Source organism: Microplitis demolitor, chromosome 3, assembly GCF_026212275.2.
Source record: "Microplitis demolitor isolate Queensland-Clemson2020A chromosome 3, iyMicDemo2.1a, whole genome shotgun sequence".
In the NCBI taxonomy this organism is placed as follows: Eukaryota; Metazoa; Arthropoda; class Insecta; order Hymenoptera; family Braconidae; genus Microplitis; species Microplitis demolitor.
The window spans coordinates 16,962,726-16,983,627 of record NC_068547.1 but is presented as its reverse complement, the minus strand read 5'-3'; the positions used below and the strand labels follow the sequence as shown (position 1 = coordinate 16,983,627).

The window sequence follows — 20,902 nt, the reverse complement described above, 5'->3', positions numbered from 1 at the left end:
TTCAGTACATAAATTTACAAACAGTCGTCTCGTAGTGCGTATAGAACGAGAGTTCTTTGAGTAAAGAGAAATTTAAGTTAAAACATGTCGTTTAACATTCCATTTGACTTCTTTCTATCTTTTTCGCACTCGTTGGTCACAATACTAGACCTTAAGTTTCACGTGAATCTTTAGCGTTATCTATTTTACTTTTTCATTTTTCTTATTCTTTTCTTATTCCATCAGAACCCAGAAACCACCCATCGAGGCTTGCCACAACAATTTCTCTGTTCACGATGTAGGTTAGCAAGACCAACTCCACAGGATTTTACCTACTGCTTTACTGCCCTATTATAAATCAACATTTTTTTTTCTTTTTTTTTTCTCAACAATTCAATGCGTTTCTCGCTGTGTTTGTAAATTTACAGTAGGAGGTTCAAAAATGCTACTGTACCAACCACCGTACTGTGTAGCACTTGAAAGTAGATCCTTTCAGAAATTTGCCACAGTTACGCAAGGGTTTACTACACATATTACTTTTTATCTGACTTTTGAAAGTCTACTGACGTTAAAAAAATATTAAAAATTTTCAAATTTTAATATCAATTCAAATCTAATAAACACACGTTAAAAAATAAAACAAAAAATAACTAATAATCAATTGGCTACTTAATTTCTAGTAATATCTAATAATTAATCTAAATAACCTTTTTCTAACATCGCAGGAATCATTTTTTTCAACGCTCTGACAGCTCGTGGATTTTTAAATATGTTCATTTTAGTTGTACCACTTTTGAAACACTCATCTATCGCTTCTATATCCGAAACGTCAGCAATCATTCGCGGATAAAATATTAAACCAGACATAAGTCCATAAATGCGTCTTTTGTACATCGAACTTTTAATATCTTGAAGTGTTGGCGGTGCTGTAATACAGCCGTAGCTTTTCATTGACTTTGACAATATTTCGACGTATTTTTTAATAAAATAATCATCATAATCGACTTTAAGATTAACCTCAGGACATGTGTTGATAAAATAATGTAAATCAACTGCTGGTGATGTCCAAATTGACATTTGATAATCCAACTACAGAAAAATTCAAACAATTAGTCACGTTTATTTACATTTGTTTTTTTTTTTTTTAAATTACATATTCTTATTAATATTTAAATGTTTCCATACCATTCGTACTTCAAGTGGTATAGTATTATCATTTTCACGAAACATGAAATTACCAATCCAACAATCCCCATGATTTAATACGCAAAATTCATCATTGTCATACTCAGACACTTTCAAAAGTTTTTCATGTTGTGTAACTCTACGTAATTTTTTTAATTTATCTGAGGCACGAATTGCCCAAGGTTCAGACCATTTACGGATTTTATCAGCTATTTGATCAATGATAAAATCCAACCAATCGTACATATGAGCATGTGTTTCTTCGGATGATGAACTCGGCCTAAAACGTAAAAAACGTCCAGGTTCCTAAGCATTAAAAAATGTTATTCTAATTTACATTTTCATTTTATTTCATTGCCAATATTAGAATTCAAACAGACATTATATAGTTTTAACTGTATTAAAAAATAATTACCTGATCATTTAGTGCGACTGATCCAGCATGAAATTGTGCAATAGCTTCAATAGCTTTTAGCATGTGCGCTTGTGATAATCCTGCTTGGCGGCATTTATTTTTGAAGCCAAGAGGCTTTAAATCTTCAAGAATAATCGTCGGAGGCTGGGTTGATCCACAAAAAAAACGTGGCGCAAATTGTCGACCAGCAAGCCGCTCCATAGAAGGTAATATATTTGTAAATACCATCAATTCGACATTGAATATACCGTTCTCGCGAATATAATCTAAACTGAATCCCGCTAATGGTTCTTCTTTTAGTATTAAGTGTACTATTTTTTTAATTCTTTTGAATGGATTATTTTTTTCGATACATGTGTATCGCAATGAAAACCTCCAAACTTGACTCAAAAAATTTTGTCCTTTCGTACATGCCAGGCGCTTATTTATTATTGCGACATCTTGAATCGTATAATCTCTTGATCCATTTTGTAGAAATTTTTCGAAAATCATGTTAGTCCAATCAGTGTTTTTAAAGACAACTCCATTCTTTAAAAAAAATTATTTACTCTTAGTAGCATATCGACAATTAAAAATAACTAAATAAATTACTTGTTAATTGACTAAAAGAAATATTACTTATATGAAAAAAAAATATTTTATTTACTTAAGTTAAAACACTACTCTGTAAAAAATAAGGAGTGAGTGCGGATTAAATTTCAATCCAAATTCACTCCACCTCAGGTCAAAAAAATAACTTGATGACTTTGCTGACTTATTTGATCTGCATTTGAGTTAATTATTTTGACTTTGACTGCTAATAGTTACACGCTGAAAAAAAGTGGTAGGACTTCCTATCTTAAAGTTTCTAAGTAACTATTTCCATCTTTAAATTTTTATGATTATCATTCTTTTATATTGACTTTTACTATCGAATGGTAACCATTCTTGTCCGTGATGATGATCATTACCATCTTAGAAGGCAAAATTGAAAAATTTTTCAGGTATAAGAAAAATTACTACTCAGATGGTAGTAACTATTACTATCGGCAATAGTAATTATTACTATACAAGAAACAAATAGTTTGTTAATAACATAAAAGCATTATAATGATTATCACATGTCTACAGATGGTAATCATTGCCTATTACAAGATGACAATAGTTAGCATTTTTTTCAGCGTGTACCATCAGGTTATTGAGAATTACGATGTTGATGATAGTTATAATTAGTTAAGACAATAAAAGCAATGATTTCTGATAAACCAAATTAAAAATTTAGTATCATAGATAATATAAAAAAATTTTCTCCGTGCATTTAGTCTGCGTTTACGTGAAAATTTTTTTGCTAGTGCATGGATTTTACTAAAAAATTTAAATCAAATAGATTTTACACTCTAAAACCCAATGTGTAGTCAAAATTGACACCCTTGCCAAAAAACATTGAAATACCATAAGCAATATATTAGTATATTGTGCGACAAGGGATGAAACAAGACGATTTCAGACTAGGGTGAGGTTGGCTGCCCAAGCTGCAGGCGAGGGCTGACATCACCCGCAGTCTGAAATCGTGTTTTATCCTGAGTTACAAACTATACTTTGCATGATTACCTGCATCGGAACTTCAAGTTTCAGTGTCAGCAGCCAGTCAGAAACAAGTTAATTTCAAGCCGATGATGCGGAGAACTGTTAGAGGATGAGAAACATGTGATTTACAGTCACTTATTAAATAGTAAATAAGACAAAAATATTATTTTCACTAATTTTATTAGGTTAATTAAAACTGCCACTTAAAAAATGAAATGAGTAAACTTAAGTGATAAGAAAACAAATGAGAGTAATAAGGCTGAACATTAAATATAACTGACACTGGGCAGAAACAATGGTATTTCTTCCCTGAGGAAGAAACACGCATGTTTCTGCCCGCTGTAATGAGGTATTTTTGAATAACGAATTCGCTAACGGTTGTTTGCAGCATCGGCTTGAAATTAGCTTGTTTCGACGGGCTGTAAAGACACAAACTTCAAGTTTCGATGCTGGTATCATGAAAAGATATTTAATATACCCTGAAATGTGTTTAAGTAACTACAAAAAATTATAGTTTTGCTGATGGTCTTGGAACGCATTTGATGTGTGTTAAAATAATACACTTGTAAAAAATACTTGGTTTTAGAGTGTAGTTAAGCTATTTTGATTTTGTATTTTTTTTAAAGTATTCAACAAAGCATCAATTTTTTGCTAAATAAATTATTTTATTTAAACATGTAATGAATAAAAATAATTATTTTATATAATTTTTTCTATACAAGAAAATTTTATACTTAAAAAAAAAGTTAATTCGGTGGTATCAATATTTGAATAAACCCAAAAAAAAAATTGATAATATTAAAAAATTGAACTTATTTAAGAAAGTGATAAATGTCTGTCAATAAATAAATTTTATTTACAAACAAAACAATAATATTTTCATAATAATGAATGAAAAACATTGTAAAATTATTATTTATTCTATGGAATCAAATAAATAATGTTTTAACCGACTTCGACTACTTGATATAAAAATAATTTTTATATCGACTATTAAAGTCAGTTAATTAATAATTAAAAGAAAGTCTATGACTTTGACAAAGTCATGATACCATCAAGTTTTAATGACAGATTATTAAAAAAATATAAAATCGTATAAAGAAAAAATAAACTAAGAAATAAAACCGGATAGAGATAAAAAAATGAAAAATATGTTGTTTATTTTTAATAAAATAAATAACTTACCTGCTTAATATTGTCAATAGATTTAGGTAAATTTTCAACACTTCTATTAACTGTTTCCATATTTATAGCTAAAGCGAGCTCACTTCTCAATTACTTCTGATAACTCACAACTGTATACTAACGCGGTTTCCCCGATTTTAAATGCCTTTAAGTGTACTCACTTTACCATCTGTTAATTTATTACGATTAAAAGATATATTAATGTACAACGTTTAAGTCTTATCTTTTAATTTAACCAAAAGTAATAATGATTGCCGATTACTGAATATTAGGGTCAATAAACGACAGGCAATTTAAAGAAAAAATAAAAAAACGTTCACAAATATTCATATTTATATTCATAACATAATAAATGACAAATAATATAATCATATGCAAATAAAGGTTATAAAAAATTTATTTATCATGATAATTTTTTAATTTTATTGAACTTTATTTAAATATTCAAGTTTATCCATAATTGGAATTATTTTCTGTCAACGTTGCTGCTACTTTTGGATCATTATAAAATTCTTTATTTCATTGTTTTTTTTTTTTCAATCATTTCTTTAACGTTGATCATACGGTCACCGTCATATATAACTTGGGGATAGTATACTCATTCAGATAATATAGCCATAGAACGTCGTTTATACATTGAAAACTTTAATTCTTTAAAAATTAGTGGATTTGTTTTACAACTTGAATTTTTCATCGTTTCAACGAGAGTTCTTAAATACTTTTCTAAAAAAAAATCATTCAATAAAAATTTTATTTCTAATTCAGAGCTAAGACTAAGAAAATACTGTAACTCGACGACAGAAGATGTCCAAACAGACAATTGGAAATCAGCCTAATTCAAATAATATATAAGCAATTATTTACTTAAAACCATATTTACATAATGTTGTGCAATATTTGGTGATATGCAAATTTAATAATTAATTAATTAATGAGTATAAATACTTACTAAACGAGCTTCTATAGTGGCTCATTCGTATTATTCTCAAAAAACAATATTATTAACAATCACCATGATTCAAAACACAAAATTCATCTTCATCTCTTTGCATTGATTTTTTAAGAAAATTTGGAAAATCAAAAAGTGCACGACTCATAATGCTCATTTATTATGAAATAATAAAATAATAACAAAAAAATGGCGGGAAGCACGAATAAATTTAAAATATTTAAAATTTGTTGTTGTTTTTTTTTTTTTAATTATATTAGTAATTTTTTATAATTATAAAAGAATTTTCTTAGAATATCTCGATTAATAATAAAAAAAAAATATATATATATAAATAAAAACAAATAAAAAAAACGAGAATTGAATTGAAAAAAAACGAAATAAAAAAAAACACATGAGTCGTGCAAAAAAAAAAGAAAAAAAAATTTTTTATTTAAAAAAAAAAAACAGCTGTATTAGGAAAGTGATGCACAGGCGCCCCTGGTGGAATAAAATTTGCATAATATCTATAGATATAGATATATCACCATCCATGTTAATTTTACATGGATACATATAGATATACAGTCTTGTAGTTTTCGTTTTTTAATAATTGTAATTAAACGACACTGAATTAATTAATCATTCGCATTCAGTGACCTACAATCGTCAATTAGAATTTAAAAAAAAAAAATTTAACTCAAATAATGGATTTTTTCACAAGTTACAGTGTTTTCGGGGTTTCATACATAACGGACAGGAAAATTTTTTGACCTATTTTGATGTTTTTTTCCGATTCTATTGCAGTAAATCAATTTTTAAAAAGTATGGAATTAATCTTCATTAAATTATCTCGACAATAGTATGCAAAATATCTTGATTCTGTGAACTAACAAGGGTATAATAATAAAATAGCTGCCAAAATGAGGCGAAAAAAATTTTTCGATCGTAAAGCACTCTCTGATGCTTTGCATCATGAGTCGTTCAATTTTCTGTCAATACGTTTGACCATTTCATTATTTTTCTAGCTTTTCTTGCAGTTTTCATTAGACCAATAATTTTGCCGAGATATTTTGTATAACATTCCATCATTTTTAAAAAATTGCCTAGTGCATTATCAGAAATAGAATTAGATCTGAATTTGTTAAGATAGCCTGAATGCTACCAGTCAAAAATTTTTAAAATATATTAATTAAATGTTTTAACATCAGGCAAAAGTCTTAATTAGTAATGAGCCGCCTCTTATTGACACTGTATTATTTTATTAATTTAAAGAAATTATGAAGATACTGCGAATTATATAGCGTGTCGATAATTAGCACATTCGAGTGATCATTCAAAATACTTTACATTTATTAAAATATTTTGATTGTTAAGAATTAAAATAATTAATTTATTTAGTGGAAGCATCTTATAACAGAATATTTCAAAAATTGATCAATTATAAATATTGAATAGAACACGGAGAAAAATAGGCTTAGAAAATTAAAGAATTTTGATTATGCTGTCGACTAAACTGAAACAGGAAGTTAAGTCGCCAAACAATTATTATGCCACACTACAAAAAATATTATACACTTAAAACTAATTGATAGACTTTAATGAACATAATTTCCCGGATCAAAAACTTGGTTTAGACTAAACTGGCTTACGTAGTTACGATTTTAGACGAAAAACTCTGAATGAAGTCGAAATTGACTAGATTTGGACTTATTCGGCTTAAATTTTAAGACGAAAAAGTAAAAACTGAGGTGAAACGTGAAAAACACAGCTTACACTAAAAAATATTGCTTACTTTGACTTAATTGATTGAGCAAATCTAAAGTAAGGCGAATATATAACTTTTTTTTTGACTTAGTTCAGCAGGTCGAAAGTAGAGTCAATGACTTTCGTGCTCGAAATAAAGACAAATTAGTTCAAACTAATGAAAAAAGTTCTACAAATTTACAAAAATTGAATTTAAGTAAAAAAAAGTGGAGATCTTATCGAAAATCGTCAGCAAATCGGTGACTTCAAAAGAAAATAAAGTGAATCGAGCCTGAATCAAGTTTTATTTTTGACCCTGGTTATCTAAATTAGGAATTATCGTAGAAAATACAAAATTTTTAAAAGCTCACGATAATAATTGTAGTGCAGCATAATAATTTTTGAAAGACTCAACTTCCTGTTTTAAGTTTCATCGACAGAATAATAAAAACTCATACATATTATGTTTTCATTTTTCTCCGTGAATGAATAAATTATAAAGTATCTAACAAACTTCCTACCGTGTCACTAATTGAGGCTTTTACTTAATGTTTTAATTCAAATTCAAGTATTATTACTTTCTCGTTAAAAGCAACAGATCCAGCATAAAATTTAGCAAGTATATCGATTGCCATAGACATGTGATTTTTGGAAAAACCAATTTTACGATTTCTGATACTAAATCTATCAATTGATAAATCCTTCATATTAATACTAAGTGGCTCAACGCAAACATAAATCAACTGAGGTCCAATTTTTAATCCAGTATATTCTTCAATTTTCGGCAAAACCTCTCAAAATTTTAGATTCAATTTCAAATACATTCATATCAGCAAGTAAACTACGTGATTTTTCATATGTTATTTCTCCTTTTAGAACCAAGTAAATAACATTTTCTTTTTTTTTCATATGAATCACTTTTCGAAGTAAAACAATTACGTATCAACAATACTTTTATTATTTTGCTCGAAATAACATCTTCCACATTGGCATTACATTATTTCTATATCTTTAATACTATTATCTTAATATAGGATTAGAGATATAGATGATTGCTCTTATTTTATATGAATTTTAAATGGTGAGCACAAATTGAGGGAAACCTCGAAATCTTGTATTTGAGGTCTAAAACCGGAATTATTTTTCGACTCGGGTTGCAATCCTGATCGTAATACTTGAGTATAAAAATCTTCAGTAAGATAATTTAGTAAAGACATTTTTATATAAATATAATTTCTTTTCATTAATCAATACAAAAATATTTTTTGTATTGATCAATAAATATATTTCCGAATTCAATAAACCACAAGATTTTACGATAAATATATAATTATTTAAATATATTCACAAAAAAAAACATTTAATTCATACGAAAAATATAGTAGCCATTATGAAGAATTGAAAAAACCCAGTGATAGCTTTAATATTTTTTTACGTACAATGCACTTTGTAATCGTTAAATTTTCGAGATATCTCATCAACACTTCAGCGAATACATTATCGATAAATCGTCGGGGCCGATTATGATATTACTCAAAATTTTCCGATGGAGTGATTCCAATAAAAAATGCAATGAAATATAAACTTTGGTTACAAGCTCGTAATCAGAGAAAAAATGTTCAAAAATTACTTAACTTACACATTCACTGACCATTCGTTAATAAATGTATAAAACTGTTTCATACATATACAATTTCTTGTGAATTATCAGTTACATAAGTAATAGATAATATGTGGTGATAAAAATAATAACATTGGAATATATATATACGTACATGTATGTATACATATGTATAAATGTATATATCCATATATATATATATATATATATATATATATATATATATATATATCCATATATATATATCCATATATGTACATATATATATATATTTATAACACTTCTATATTTATGATTGTAAAAACAACTAATGGAAAATAAAAAAATATATGTAAATATAATATTTAGAAGATTAATCACGTACACTTTGATATGTTGTAATAGATTAATACATGATTATCAAAGTAAGATTATAATCACACATGCTATAAATACTTTTATGACAAATTATCGCGACGGTGGACTAACAAGAATAACGTCTCTACTCGCTCGTATAACATACAATATATACCTGCACTCACTGGGCATTATAATAAGCACTCTACAATTTTAAACTTTCGATTATCAAATACAATATCTGAAGGTAAAAACTATAGATGTTAAAATATAACTTTCACAAAAATTATTTTAGGTGCAGAACCATGTACCAGCATATGATATTCATCAGTAAATTTTTGTGATATTGAATAAGTCACAGTTAGTGTTAAAAATTAAATTATTAATTAGGCAACTTTCGTAATGGACAAAATATAATTTTATTCGGTAAATTTAGATCGGACAGATTCTATTTTTCGGAATTTCGAATTTTCTAGTGGTCTTCAAAGGATCGATTATTTCAAAAGCTTACGTAAGATGGCTAATTAATTCAAAAAAATCTGGAAAACGGTTGACCCTGTGGTCCAATCCCAATACTTCACGCTATTTTCGAGCTCAAAGAGCTCCAAAATCTAATCAGTTCCAAGTCTTAATGAGTCCTTTAGATCACCGCAAAGCACTTTCAAATTAGTTGATTCGTTTCAAAGATATCATCAGACAAAAAAAATTTACACACACACATGGCTGAATGTTCTTTCGAAAATAATCAAAATAGCATTCTAAGACCTCAAAACGTCGAGATCTGATGAAAACCCGATCGTCGAAAATTGGAGCGAAAATAATGACGTCTCTTTTTTTTTAAATTTTCAATTTTTACAACGCGAAGTTAAAAATCTGTTTAGAAAATTTAAGAGTTTTGAAAATTGGACCAGTCAAAAGTTGAAAGAAAAAAAAACCCATTTAGAAGAAACATCAGAGAAAAATTGTTCTATGCCAAAATAAAATGAGGCTTATAAATTTACGCCTTATATAGGGGGAGGGGGGAGGCAAAACGGGATACCCCTGAAATTTTGTAAAAAATGAATTTTATATTTTAAATGGTTTTTAAACATTCCAAAATCACTTTTGTAAATATAATTGAGCGTTATTTTGAATTTTTTTTGTAAAACTGTTTCAAAAATCAATTGACAGTTGAAAAATATTAATGACTTTTGTTTTATGATAGAAACTATTAAAAATTTGTTTTTATAATTTTGTAGCCAATAATCATGTAAAATATAATTTTTTTTATGTAAATTACTTGCAAAAAAGTTTGACTTACTCAAATTCATTTAAAATCCAGAAATTTTTGTTTTTTATCTTTTTTAGGGGTACCTCATTTTGCCCGCAAAAATGAAAAATTTTTTTTTAACGATAACTGAAAATTTTTCCTATTTACTTTGAATGTCAGTAAAAAAAAAAGATTCAGTGTGTTTGAGTCTTCGAAAACTTCGTATTTCCTTAAGTACCCCGTTTTGCCCCTCCCTCCCCTAACTAAATATTTATTATTGCTATTATAAATTTATAAAATTAATTCACTCATATAATGCTTTGTTTTTATTGATTAATCCAAATACCCTTGAGTATCTATTAAAGGTATGAGTTTAACTAATTTATCAATAATTTTTGGGTTATCGTAGATTTTAGTGTTCCACGCTTGATTGTCTAATACATTTTTGATAGTACCAATGTCGTCAGTATCAACTATAATTTTTGGATAAAACACTAATCCACCTGCCAAAGCTAAAGATCGTCGTTTCATCATTGACAATTTAAGTTCATAAAAAGTTGGCGGTTTCCTTTTAGAACCAATTTTTTCCATTGTTTCTTTCAGTGTATGTAAATATTTTTCTATAAAAAAGTCATCGAATATGTATTTGATATTAAATTCAGGACAAATGCTCAAAAAATACTGTAAATCTAATGCTGGAGATGTCCAAACAGGGACTTGGTAATCAACCTAATTAAAAAATTGCGAATAATTTACATAGAGTCTACTGTCAACATTAAAATCAATTAACTAATGAGTAAATTTACTTACTAAACGAACTTCCAGGGGCTCATTCAAGTCATTTTCAAGAAACATAATATTGCTGATCCAACAATCCCCATGATTTAGAACACAAAATTCATCTTTTGCATAATTAATGTTATTTTTAAGATTCTCTATTACACTTTTGGACAATTTTTCAATTTTTGGAGCTATTTTACGACATTTTTCATCTGACCAATTATGCATTGCATTTCCAAGATACTCAAGACTATATTTTATCATGTTCAAAAAATTCGGATGCGTATATTCACCTAACAGACTTTGACGATATCGATGAAGAGATCCAGGTTGCTAAAAAATTTTTATAAATTTTAACTGACTAAATTTATTAATGATTGATTAATTTAAAACAGTGAAAATTTAAGTAAAACAAAGAAACCTTTGAAAAATTTAACCGTCAATATAATTTAGTCTGTAATCTTAGTAAAATTTAGGTGTTCAGGATATTGTAATTCATTTAACATTAAAATAAGAAATTGAATTTTTTTGAAAAATTGATTGTTGATACTAATGTCTTCAACATAAAATAATAATTTTGAAACGTAGTCATAGTTGAATTAAGAAAAAATTTTATACCAAAATACTTGCACTCCATTTACCCTTATTTCCCTTCAAAATACGCTTTTAAATAAAAACTAATTCAATCAGCGAATATATTAACTACACAAATTCCAAAGTATAATACTGATTTGCTTAGTGAATATTTGACAACTGTCAGTATTTATCATCAGATCATTAGCTAAAAAAATAAAAATGATCAACTTTAATTCAAATACCTTTTCATCTAAAGCAATAGATCCAGCATGATATTTAGCAAGTGTTTCAATTGCCATAAGCATATGATCTTTTGTAAAACCTAATATTCGATTTTTAGTTTTGAATCCAAATTTCGATAAATCTTCCATAAATATTTCTGAATGTTCTTTTGATTCATAAAAATATTTAGGGCCAATTTTTTTTCCTACAATTAGTTCTATTTGAGGTAATACACATTTCAAAATTTTTGATTCAATCTCGAAAACGTCCATTCTAAACATATGTTTATGTGTTTCATCAGATAACTCTTGTTTTATAAATAAATGAACAGTATTTTTATTTTTATTGCATGAATCGTCATTTGAAGTAGAATATGTGTACTCCAATGATATATTTTTCAAATTACTTAAATAATGTTGGCCTTTTTTATTATTATTTACTTCCTGGATAATTTCAACATCATCGATACTATTATTTTCTAAGCTTGAACGTAATATCTCGAGCAAATATTCCTTTTTGTAATAATTTTCTTGTTTCATTTTTATATTTAGTTATTTATAAAAGATTGTTAACAGACAATCCCGGCAATTTGGTATTTATAATTTGAATAAATAAATTAACAACGTTAACTTGTACTGTTTTTAAATTCAAAATAAAAAAATGTGCACTCAATACATTTATCAAATATGTCAATATAAATTTTCTCTTCTTTATTATGTTTAGGTTAACATAAAAATAAATTTATTTCACGGTATATATTTTATTGTCTTCATACACTGGACTTCACAATCAAAATAAATTTTGTTTGATTATCAAATTAATAATATTTTCATAGTTGTCAAAATCGAGTGATTTAAATATTATTATTACGTTTAACAATATGTTCGTTAAAATAAGAAAAAACAGAACTCGGTTCTCGAAAACATTTACTAAACAATTGTATAAATTGAAATAACGTTGACTGCTTTTATGCATTTATTTTAAAAAACTACTATCTCTTTTAATTGCAATTAAGAGGTGATATGAAGAACTCGTTTATAGATATAATTTTTAATTAATATTATCAGTAAGTAATTATTTATATTTATATCACATGTAATAACTCAAAACAATGATTATTGAATGTTTAATCTTTATAACCTCATTTTTTTATTACATTGATGAATTTTTCAATGCATATAATTTCAGTACTCAATATGGAATAAATTATAAACTCATTGTCTACCTAAAAAAAATTATATCATCGTCTAAAACCTTCAAATATTATTTTACAGAGATATATTCCTATAATCAAATCAATTGTATCAAAGTTGTATGTTGTATATTGTATAAATGTGATATTTAGTCATGTAACCATGGTAATATAGTTGAGTATCATAATTTCACTTTCGTCACATTATACACACATATCGACGTTCTAATTAGCAAGTGGTCTAACTCCGTTTCAGAAAATCCTAGATTTAGGCGAAAATAAAATATTTAAAAATTTTTTTTTCATCTAACAATCAATTCTATATCTAGTATATGCATCATATTTTTGTCTAGGTTACTCAAATAATATTTTTTCTGACTATGACTTTCTGAACATTGCACAGAATCACCTAATGAAAAATATTAAGTTAGACAATTTGCTAATTAGAACGTCGATATAAAATTTTAACTTTTATTGTATAATCTTTTAGGAAATTTTATCCTTTATAAAATTTTTTATCAGACTTACATTGCGAAAGTGCACTGTTTATAAGATACAAGCAATTGAACATTTCACAATAAAAAAGATTTATACAAAATCAAGCTTACAATTCTTTTACTGTAAAATGTTAAGCTGCTTGGATCTCATAAATAATACACTTAAGCAATATAAATGTAATGAGTAATTTTCTAGAGGATAAAATTTCCTAAAAGTTTTGTACTATGCAAGTTTTTTCGTAAGATAAGCCGTTTTTCAGTATTAATAAAAATATGTGGAAAAAGTAATAAATTGAATTTCGGAGTTGATCCAAAATCGACATGGATCGAGTTAGAGCAAAATCGTTTTATAGACTTTCGAAAAGCAACAAATACTCTACAAATTAAAACTGATTTCAAAACGATAACTTAAAATTCGGGTAAGCTATAGCAATTTAAAAAAAAAACAAAAAGTTATTCGATTTACCTGATTTTTAATTGGGAAAACTTTGATTCTCAAGAGGAAGTACTTAAAATTAAAATTGAGAGCTGAAATTTTCAGGGAATGTTTTTCTCAACATAAGCATCAAAATTTTCTTGGGCCAGTTACCAAATAAAAATGTTTGATTTCAACGAAGCACCCTGATATCTGTATTTTAATATATATATATATATATATATATATATATATATATATATATATAATTATTGAATTCGTCATATTTAATAAATTATTGGAAAAAAAAGCACAACAATATTTTCAAAATATTACTCAATACACTTTTTTTATTTATTTAATATTTTTTTTCCCCTGACGATTATTACAATTAAAAAAAAACAATATCGGATATGTCTTTATGAATTAAAATATGTTTAATGGTTAATGACCTGGGAAGGACATACTGTGTGATACCTGAGAAAAATAAGATAAAACGCAAAATACTTCTTGCGTCACTAGATAACATCGACAGGCGTAATATATATATATATATATATATATATATATAACAGTCATTGACATGCATATGTATATGTACATCTGTATATAAAAAGTTCAATGCATATTTACACGTTACATATTTAATGAAATTTTACCAAAGCAAACAAATTTTGATGATTCTTTAAGAAATTTTATTTAAATCGTGATTAAATTTTTTTATGATATTTTAATTTTATTATTTTATCACACAAGTATGCATACATATAATACATACTCATAGTAATGAGGAAGTTTATCACGTAAAAATATTATAAAGTATATTTGTCATGTCATATAATGTCAATTCAACTGTGCAAACTTTAGTGAGCTAGACAAAAAGTGACATTTACTCCTAGACACAAATATTAGCTTCGATTATCCTATCAAGACCTCCCTATTTCAATGCTTATATTAGCATTCATTAGCATAACATTTTTTATTACAAAATATCATTTTAAATATATAAATTTATAATTTGACTGTATTTTAAAATCTTATCACAGAGATTTTTTATTTATCATCTTAATGAATCTACTCTTCGAAAATTAATCAGCAAATTTTTCATACATCAACTGTGCAGATTATTGTGATCAACTAAAATTAAGAGTCCGAAATAACAGTAGAATAAATTTAATCTGCTTGAAAAGTAGGCAAAGAGAAGCAGAGGCAAAATGAGCTCCATGGAATAGTACAATAATACTTCCCAAAAGTGTACATAAAATCCAAATTTAAAGACGCAAAATAGGGGTCTATAAACATTATCTTAAAAATCGACCAAGAGGGCAAAAAGGACACAAAGCAATTTGGCCCACAAAAGTTTTGTAGCAAATAAATATAACTATATAAATATATAACATAAAAAAATCGTTGTAATATATATCTGTAAGAGAACTAAAAACCTCCGAGTGTTAAAAAAATATAAATCCAGTGGCCAAAAAATACGTCAACAAGTAATAAATCAATAAATTTAAAAAATATGTATTTTACCTGAAAGCTAAAAAAAAGAAATGCCTAAGAATTATGATTTATTACTCTAGTATCAAAAAGTAAAAAATAAAAATAACTTTCTATTTAGTGGGTTCTTGCGGTAGTTTTTGAAGATACTTGGTTTACCGCATGTACGCAAAGTACCCAAGAGTAATAAAATTTTATATAAGTTTTTTTTTTTAATTTCAGCGGTATGCTACGTGTTTTGTTAGAGTACACTAGCGTCTATAAAATTATATGACGGTCCCATTGAGTTTTTTTCGGGGCTAAAAATTTTTTCGTTTTCTCTCCGTAACATGTATACAGCTTGTCATTTTACTCTCACTATTTTTACCAGTGGCAATGAGAAATTGCGTGTACACACAGATTTTACTTTTTTAAAAAATAAAAACTAAATGTGAATATTGATTTATGACTTATTTTAGTTTCAATCGGTAACAAAAAAATTTTTAAGCTTTCTCAACTTTTTTTCTTCTTATATGCATTTTCAATCTGGTTGAAATAATTGTAGCGAACTATGGCGTCACTGATTTCTGGTCGTAAAAAATTGAAAAAATCACAATTTATTTATTTTCCTGACACTGTAAAAATTTAGTGGAGTGAATGCAAACAGCTGACTGTTCAATTATTTAATCCCCTCATTTTTTGCGGGCAAAGTGGGGTACCCCCTAAAAAGGTGGGCAAAGAAAACCTAAAAATTAAATATAATTTTCTTATAGGGGAAGGGGGGGGCAAAGGGGGTAATATAGGCAAAACGGGGTACCCCCAAAAATTGGTGAAACAAAAAAAATTTTTTTTTTTCGTCTAATTACTGTCAATCCGATATTCTTGAGCATCTTAAACCGTACGCATGACACCCGGGGCAAAATGGACCAGTCGAAAGTTCTAAAAAATGATTCTTTCATTTTATCGTCAAATTAAAAAAAAATTAAAATGTTGATTCATTTTTCAGCTGATTTCCGGTAGTTGGGGCAAATTCGGCCGCTACAAGTATTCGAAAATAATATTTTATTTTTTAATTGATAACAATTCAATTAAAAAAAAAAAAATATCATTTTTTGGAGAGGGGCCTCTCTGCCCCACGAAAAAAATTTTTTCTCCCTTCGTATCCACCCATAATGTGAAATGTAATTTTTCTGTATGTATTAAACACAAAAAAAAATTTAATTAAATGAAATTTGATCAACTTTCAGAAATTTTTTTTTTTTTCAACTTTTTTAAAGAGTGCCCCATTTTGCCCACCAGAAAAGAAAATTTTATTTTTTAACAGCAGATAAAAATTTTGTCTATTTACCTTAGATATGATTAAAAACAAAAAGAATTGGCGTATTTTAGTCATCGAAAACTTAGTATTTTCATAGGTACCCCGTTTTGCCCCTCCCTCCCCTAAGTAAATTATATAAAGAAAAATTCCATTTCAGATAATTATTGGATGCAAAGAAAAAAAAAATTTTAATAGTTTATATCATAAAACAAAAGTCATTCACATTTTTTGACGGAAACTTGCGATTTTTGGAAAAGTTCAACTACCGACTTAAACCTGTTAATTTTTTATTTGTTAATCCCTACTTGTTATTAACTTTAAAGTAAATATCTAAGCAAGTTATGATTTCAAAGAAGATATCTGTAGAAAAGCAATTATATCCATTGTTACAAAAAATTTATTAAAAGTTAATTAAATTTCAAAATTTTTAAAAATTGTAAATATTTTTCAGTTAATTATTGAAACACATCTGAAGTAATTCAACACGAAAAGTTCTTTGTAAATCGATAAAAAAAAAATCCACTTGATTTTGTACTGTTTTTTTATAAACAAAATTTTTCGAAAATGGTGAAAAATAAATTCAAAATAATGATTAATTATATTCACAAAACTGATTTTGGAATATTTAAAATATTAAAAAAAAAAAATTTAATAAAATTTTGGGGATACCCCCACCCTCTTACCACGCCCCCCCCCCCCCTTCTCTATATTCAAGTGTAAATATGTAAATTTTTAAGTATGATTCAACACTTACAACATAACTGAAACACAGTAACGATGTAAAATGTGTACAAATGTATAATAACAATAAAAAAATAAGAAGGGGTTAAAAACACGGTTGGATAACCCAAAGTCGTGCGCTTTGAGGGCGTTGAGGCGCGAGTCCCTCTTGTTGTGCCTTACTCCCAATTTCGTTTCTACACTACCATTATTCTAAATTTTCTCTTTCTTTCTCTCTGTATACCTTATTTTCTTAAGCAAAAGTACAACTCAACAGTCCTGCTGTGCGAAAAAATTAACGGTCTACTTTCTTACTATTTAAACGGATACAAACACATTTCCGGAGCCTGGTGTGCACAAGAACTGAGATGACGACCAGCGGCAAGCCACGCGCTTTTACTGTGGCCAATAGAAATTCCAGGGTATTTTCACTTTTGACAAATTTTCTCAAGTCAATAACAACCGTACAAATATAACCTACTTATTTACTGGAAATATTTCAACTGAATTTAAAATAATAAAATGAAATCTCAAAAATTTATTTTAAAAAATTGAAATAAAATTATTTTTTGTAAATTTGAATTAAAAAATAAATAATAAAAAGACAGTTTTAGAAGTGAGCGAGTTTAAAATGTTAAGATGGTACAAAAATAAATAGAAATTGATGAGCAAAGCAGTTTGTACGAAACATTGAACAAAGGGGGGACACGTGCCCTTTCACTGTTGGTGATCTTGCACCCAAAGAATTGTCCCTTTCTCTTACTGATTGTCAATGCCCGATAATATTTTTCAACGACATAGCAAATATTTTCTCAATCCAACTTGTGTAAATATCAATGTCAAGTTTTATCTTCACGACAAAATATTCAAAAATAAATTCATCTTTATATAAGAGAAAAAAAAAATCCCCGAAAAATAAAGTTACTTTTACCGGCAAAATAACATTACGAATAATTTATTTTAATTAAGAAATTGAAAGAAAAATTATTTTGAAAGAAAAAAAAATATTCGGTATTCTTTACATATAAATAGTAATAAACCCCTTGAGCAAAAATAAAACGACGAGTAGTATAAAATAAAAATAATTATGTAGTAGAATAGAGGTTGCATTGTCACTCATATACATTTGTATACATAAATATATATGTATAATAGTTGGAGGTAATACTTTTTTGGCATTGATCTACATCAGACGATAAGTATATAGATACGTACATAGATTTCATAAACGCCGCGTGGATTAAACACAGTTTCGTATTTATTTGGAGTGGAAGGTTGCCACACGCGGGGCGCCGAACAAACAGCGCATCAATAGTAGAGCACCGCGGGCACGCTGGGCCATTGAGTTTCTCACATTGTGTGATAGAGCGCGTATGCCGCCGCACGCCACCTTCATATATATGTATATAAATACACACACCGTGTACTTACACACGTTTATAAACACCCCCCATGCGTGTACTTGCCCCCATATCGCCACGAGGGTGCCTGAGGGAATAACAAATCCGCTACCAAACACCCGCTGATCGGCCTCATTGAACCTCCCATTCGCCGAATAAACATGATCGATAAATGTTCTTATACTTATTTTCATCAAACGTTATACATCAAATTATTTTTATTATTTTTTTAACTCATTAATAACAAAGATACGATTATTTCGTATTACCATAAAAATATGGGGTAAACAAAATACCTAGCAAAGTTTAAGTCAAAAAAATAACCAATTTTTTAGTTTTAAAAAAAAATCAAAATAATTTTCTTGTGTTTTGTTTTTTAATTAATTAATTTCAGGCGATTCTCTGATATTCTTCCCCCCCCCCTCCCCCATTTTTTAAAAATATTCAATGATCTTTAACTGTCATAACAGTATTAAAATTTTATTAATTAATTTAAAAAAAAATTAAAGTATTAATTCAAAAAAAAAAAAAAAAAAACGTAGTAATTTAGCTGAGATATAGATTAAAAAAAAAATTACTTACAGTTGATACCAATTGAGAGCTAAACGAAATTTGTTGAATAAATTTCAGTAAAATTTTGATGTCAATTTTATAATTCGAATTTTCAAATTTTATAGGCTACAACTTATACAACAAATTTCGTTTAACTCTCAATGGATATCAACTGTAAGTAATTTTTTTTTTAATCTATACCATGGCTAAATTACTACGTTATCTTTTTTTCAATTAATGCTTTAATTTTTTTAAAATTAATTTATAAAAATTTTGATACACTTATGACAGTTGAAAGCCATTGAAAATTTTTAAAAAATGGGGGCACTGCACTATCTGAGAATGGCCTTAATTTATTGAGTCAATAACCAAAAATCGACGTAGGCAATTGGAATAACCAAGTACTCAGTACATAATTGTTAGTATTGGTACAAATAATGCAACAATAACCCAATAATTTGTCTGACAATTTAAGGTTTACCAATGAAATACGTGACCCAGTCACGGTATCCAAGGCCATTGGATAACCAAAATTCAAGGGCAAACGTCAGCAACCATAGAATTATTAAACGACCAGCCTGCAAAGTAACTGAGGATAAATAACTCAGGTGTAAGAATTACAGAAGTCAAAAATGGTGGTTTTTAAAAATATTGTAAAGTGAGATAAATGGTCAGTTGATGGGACTGACCCAGTGCTTACACTCTACAATAACCTAGAAAATTTTTACCTAAATAAAATAGTGATGGGACAAAAAAAGAGTAAAAGTTATAGTTTTAGATTGTAAGGAAAACTTTTAGTTCAGAAGTCTAGCAATCGACTGGGGTCTCTTTATTTTTATTTTAAAGTTAAAGGGACATGAGAGACAAGAGATGAGAGAGTGACTGAGGGGTGAAAGCTTGGACGTTTCGACTTTCCAATTTATTGTCACGGTCGTATTTCTTCAAGGCTCTTTACTTGTTCGCTCATATTTTCTTCTTTTATTTTTCCCCCCTTATTTTTAGCATACCAGTGAATTTAGAAATAAACAAGAACAAGGTCTTTACTTATGTGAGAATTTATAGTACAGATATTGAGTCCAGTCCGTCTGGTTTCAGTATAAAGTATGGTCAGTGGGTTAGATACTTCCAAGTAGGATTTGTGGTTTCGTCAAGACGACCAGAAAAATTTATACCAGTGACCCCGTGTGGTGAAATATGTATACCAGATTATAAAGATTCTCTACTCTCCCTTTTCTCTTTTACTTTATACGTAAAATATCTATAACATATTTTTTTTAAACGAGTAGTTTTAAATTTAAGTTGAAGTTAACTAAATCCTTTTACGTAGAAAATGGTCAGATGTACAATTTTTTTTTTTTTTTTACTCGAAATAGCTCGTGGCTAGGGAGCTTTATCCTGTCATCGACGAAACATGAGACATTGATTTAATACAATAAATAAATTTATTACATACTTGGTGATATTTTAAATTACTTAAAAAAAAAAAAAAATCCGTTCAAGTTCTACTTCAATAAATAAGCAAAAACATCTGTACTTAATGACCG

At 27.6% G+C, this 20,902-nt stretch overlaps 2 protein-coding genes across 2 annotated transcripts; both read right to left on the bottom strand.

Moving 5' to 3' along the window:
* Positions 1-216: 216 nt before the first annotated feature.
* LOC103572198 (uncharacterized) lies at positions 217-4,486 on the bottom strand. Its single transcript, NM_001414767.1, has 4 exons — positions 4,331-4,486; positions 1,580-2,107; positions 1,165-1,470; positions 217-1,068 (listed from the first exon to the last, which is right to left on the bottom strand). Exons 1-4 carry the CDS (start codon positions 4,388-4,390, stop codon positions 673-675), a joined length of 1,290 nt encoding a protein of 429 aa, NP_001401696.1. The 5' UTR covers positions 4,391-4,486; the 3' UTR covers positions 217-672.
* A 6,057-nt stretch (positions 4,487-10,543) lies between these two features.
* On the bottom strand, positions 10,544-12,060 carry LOC103572416 (uncharacterized). Its single transcript, XM_008551028.1, has 3 exons — positions 11,809-12,060; positions 11,021-11,323; positions 10,544-10,939 (listed from the first exon to the last, which is right to left on the bottom strand). The coding sequence occupies exons 1-3, from the start codon at positions 12,058-12,060 to the stop codon at positions 10,544-10,546; spliced, it is 951 nt and encodes a 316-aa protein (XP_008549250.1).
* Positions 12,061-20,902: the final 8,842 nt, after the last annotated feature.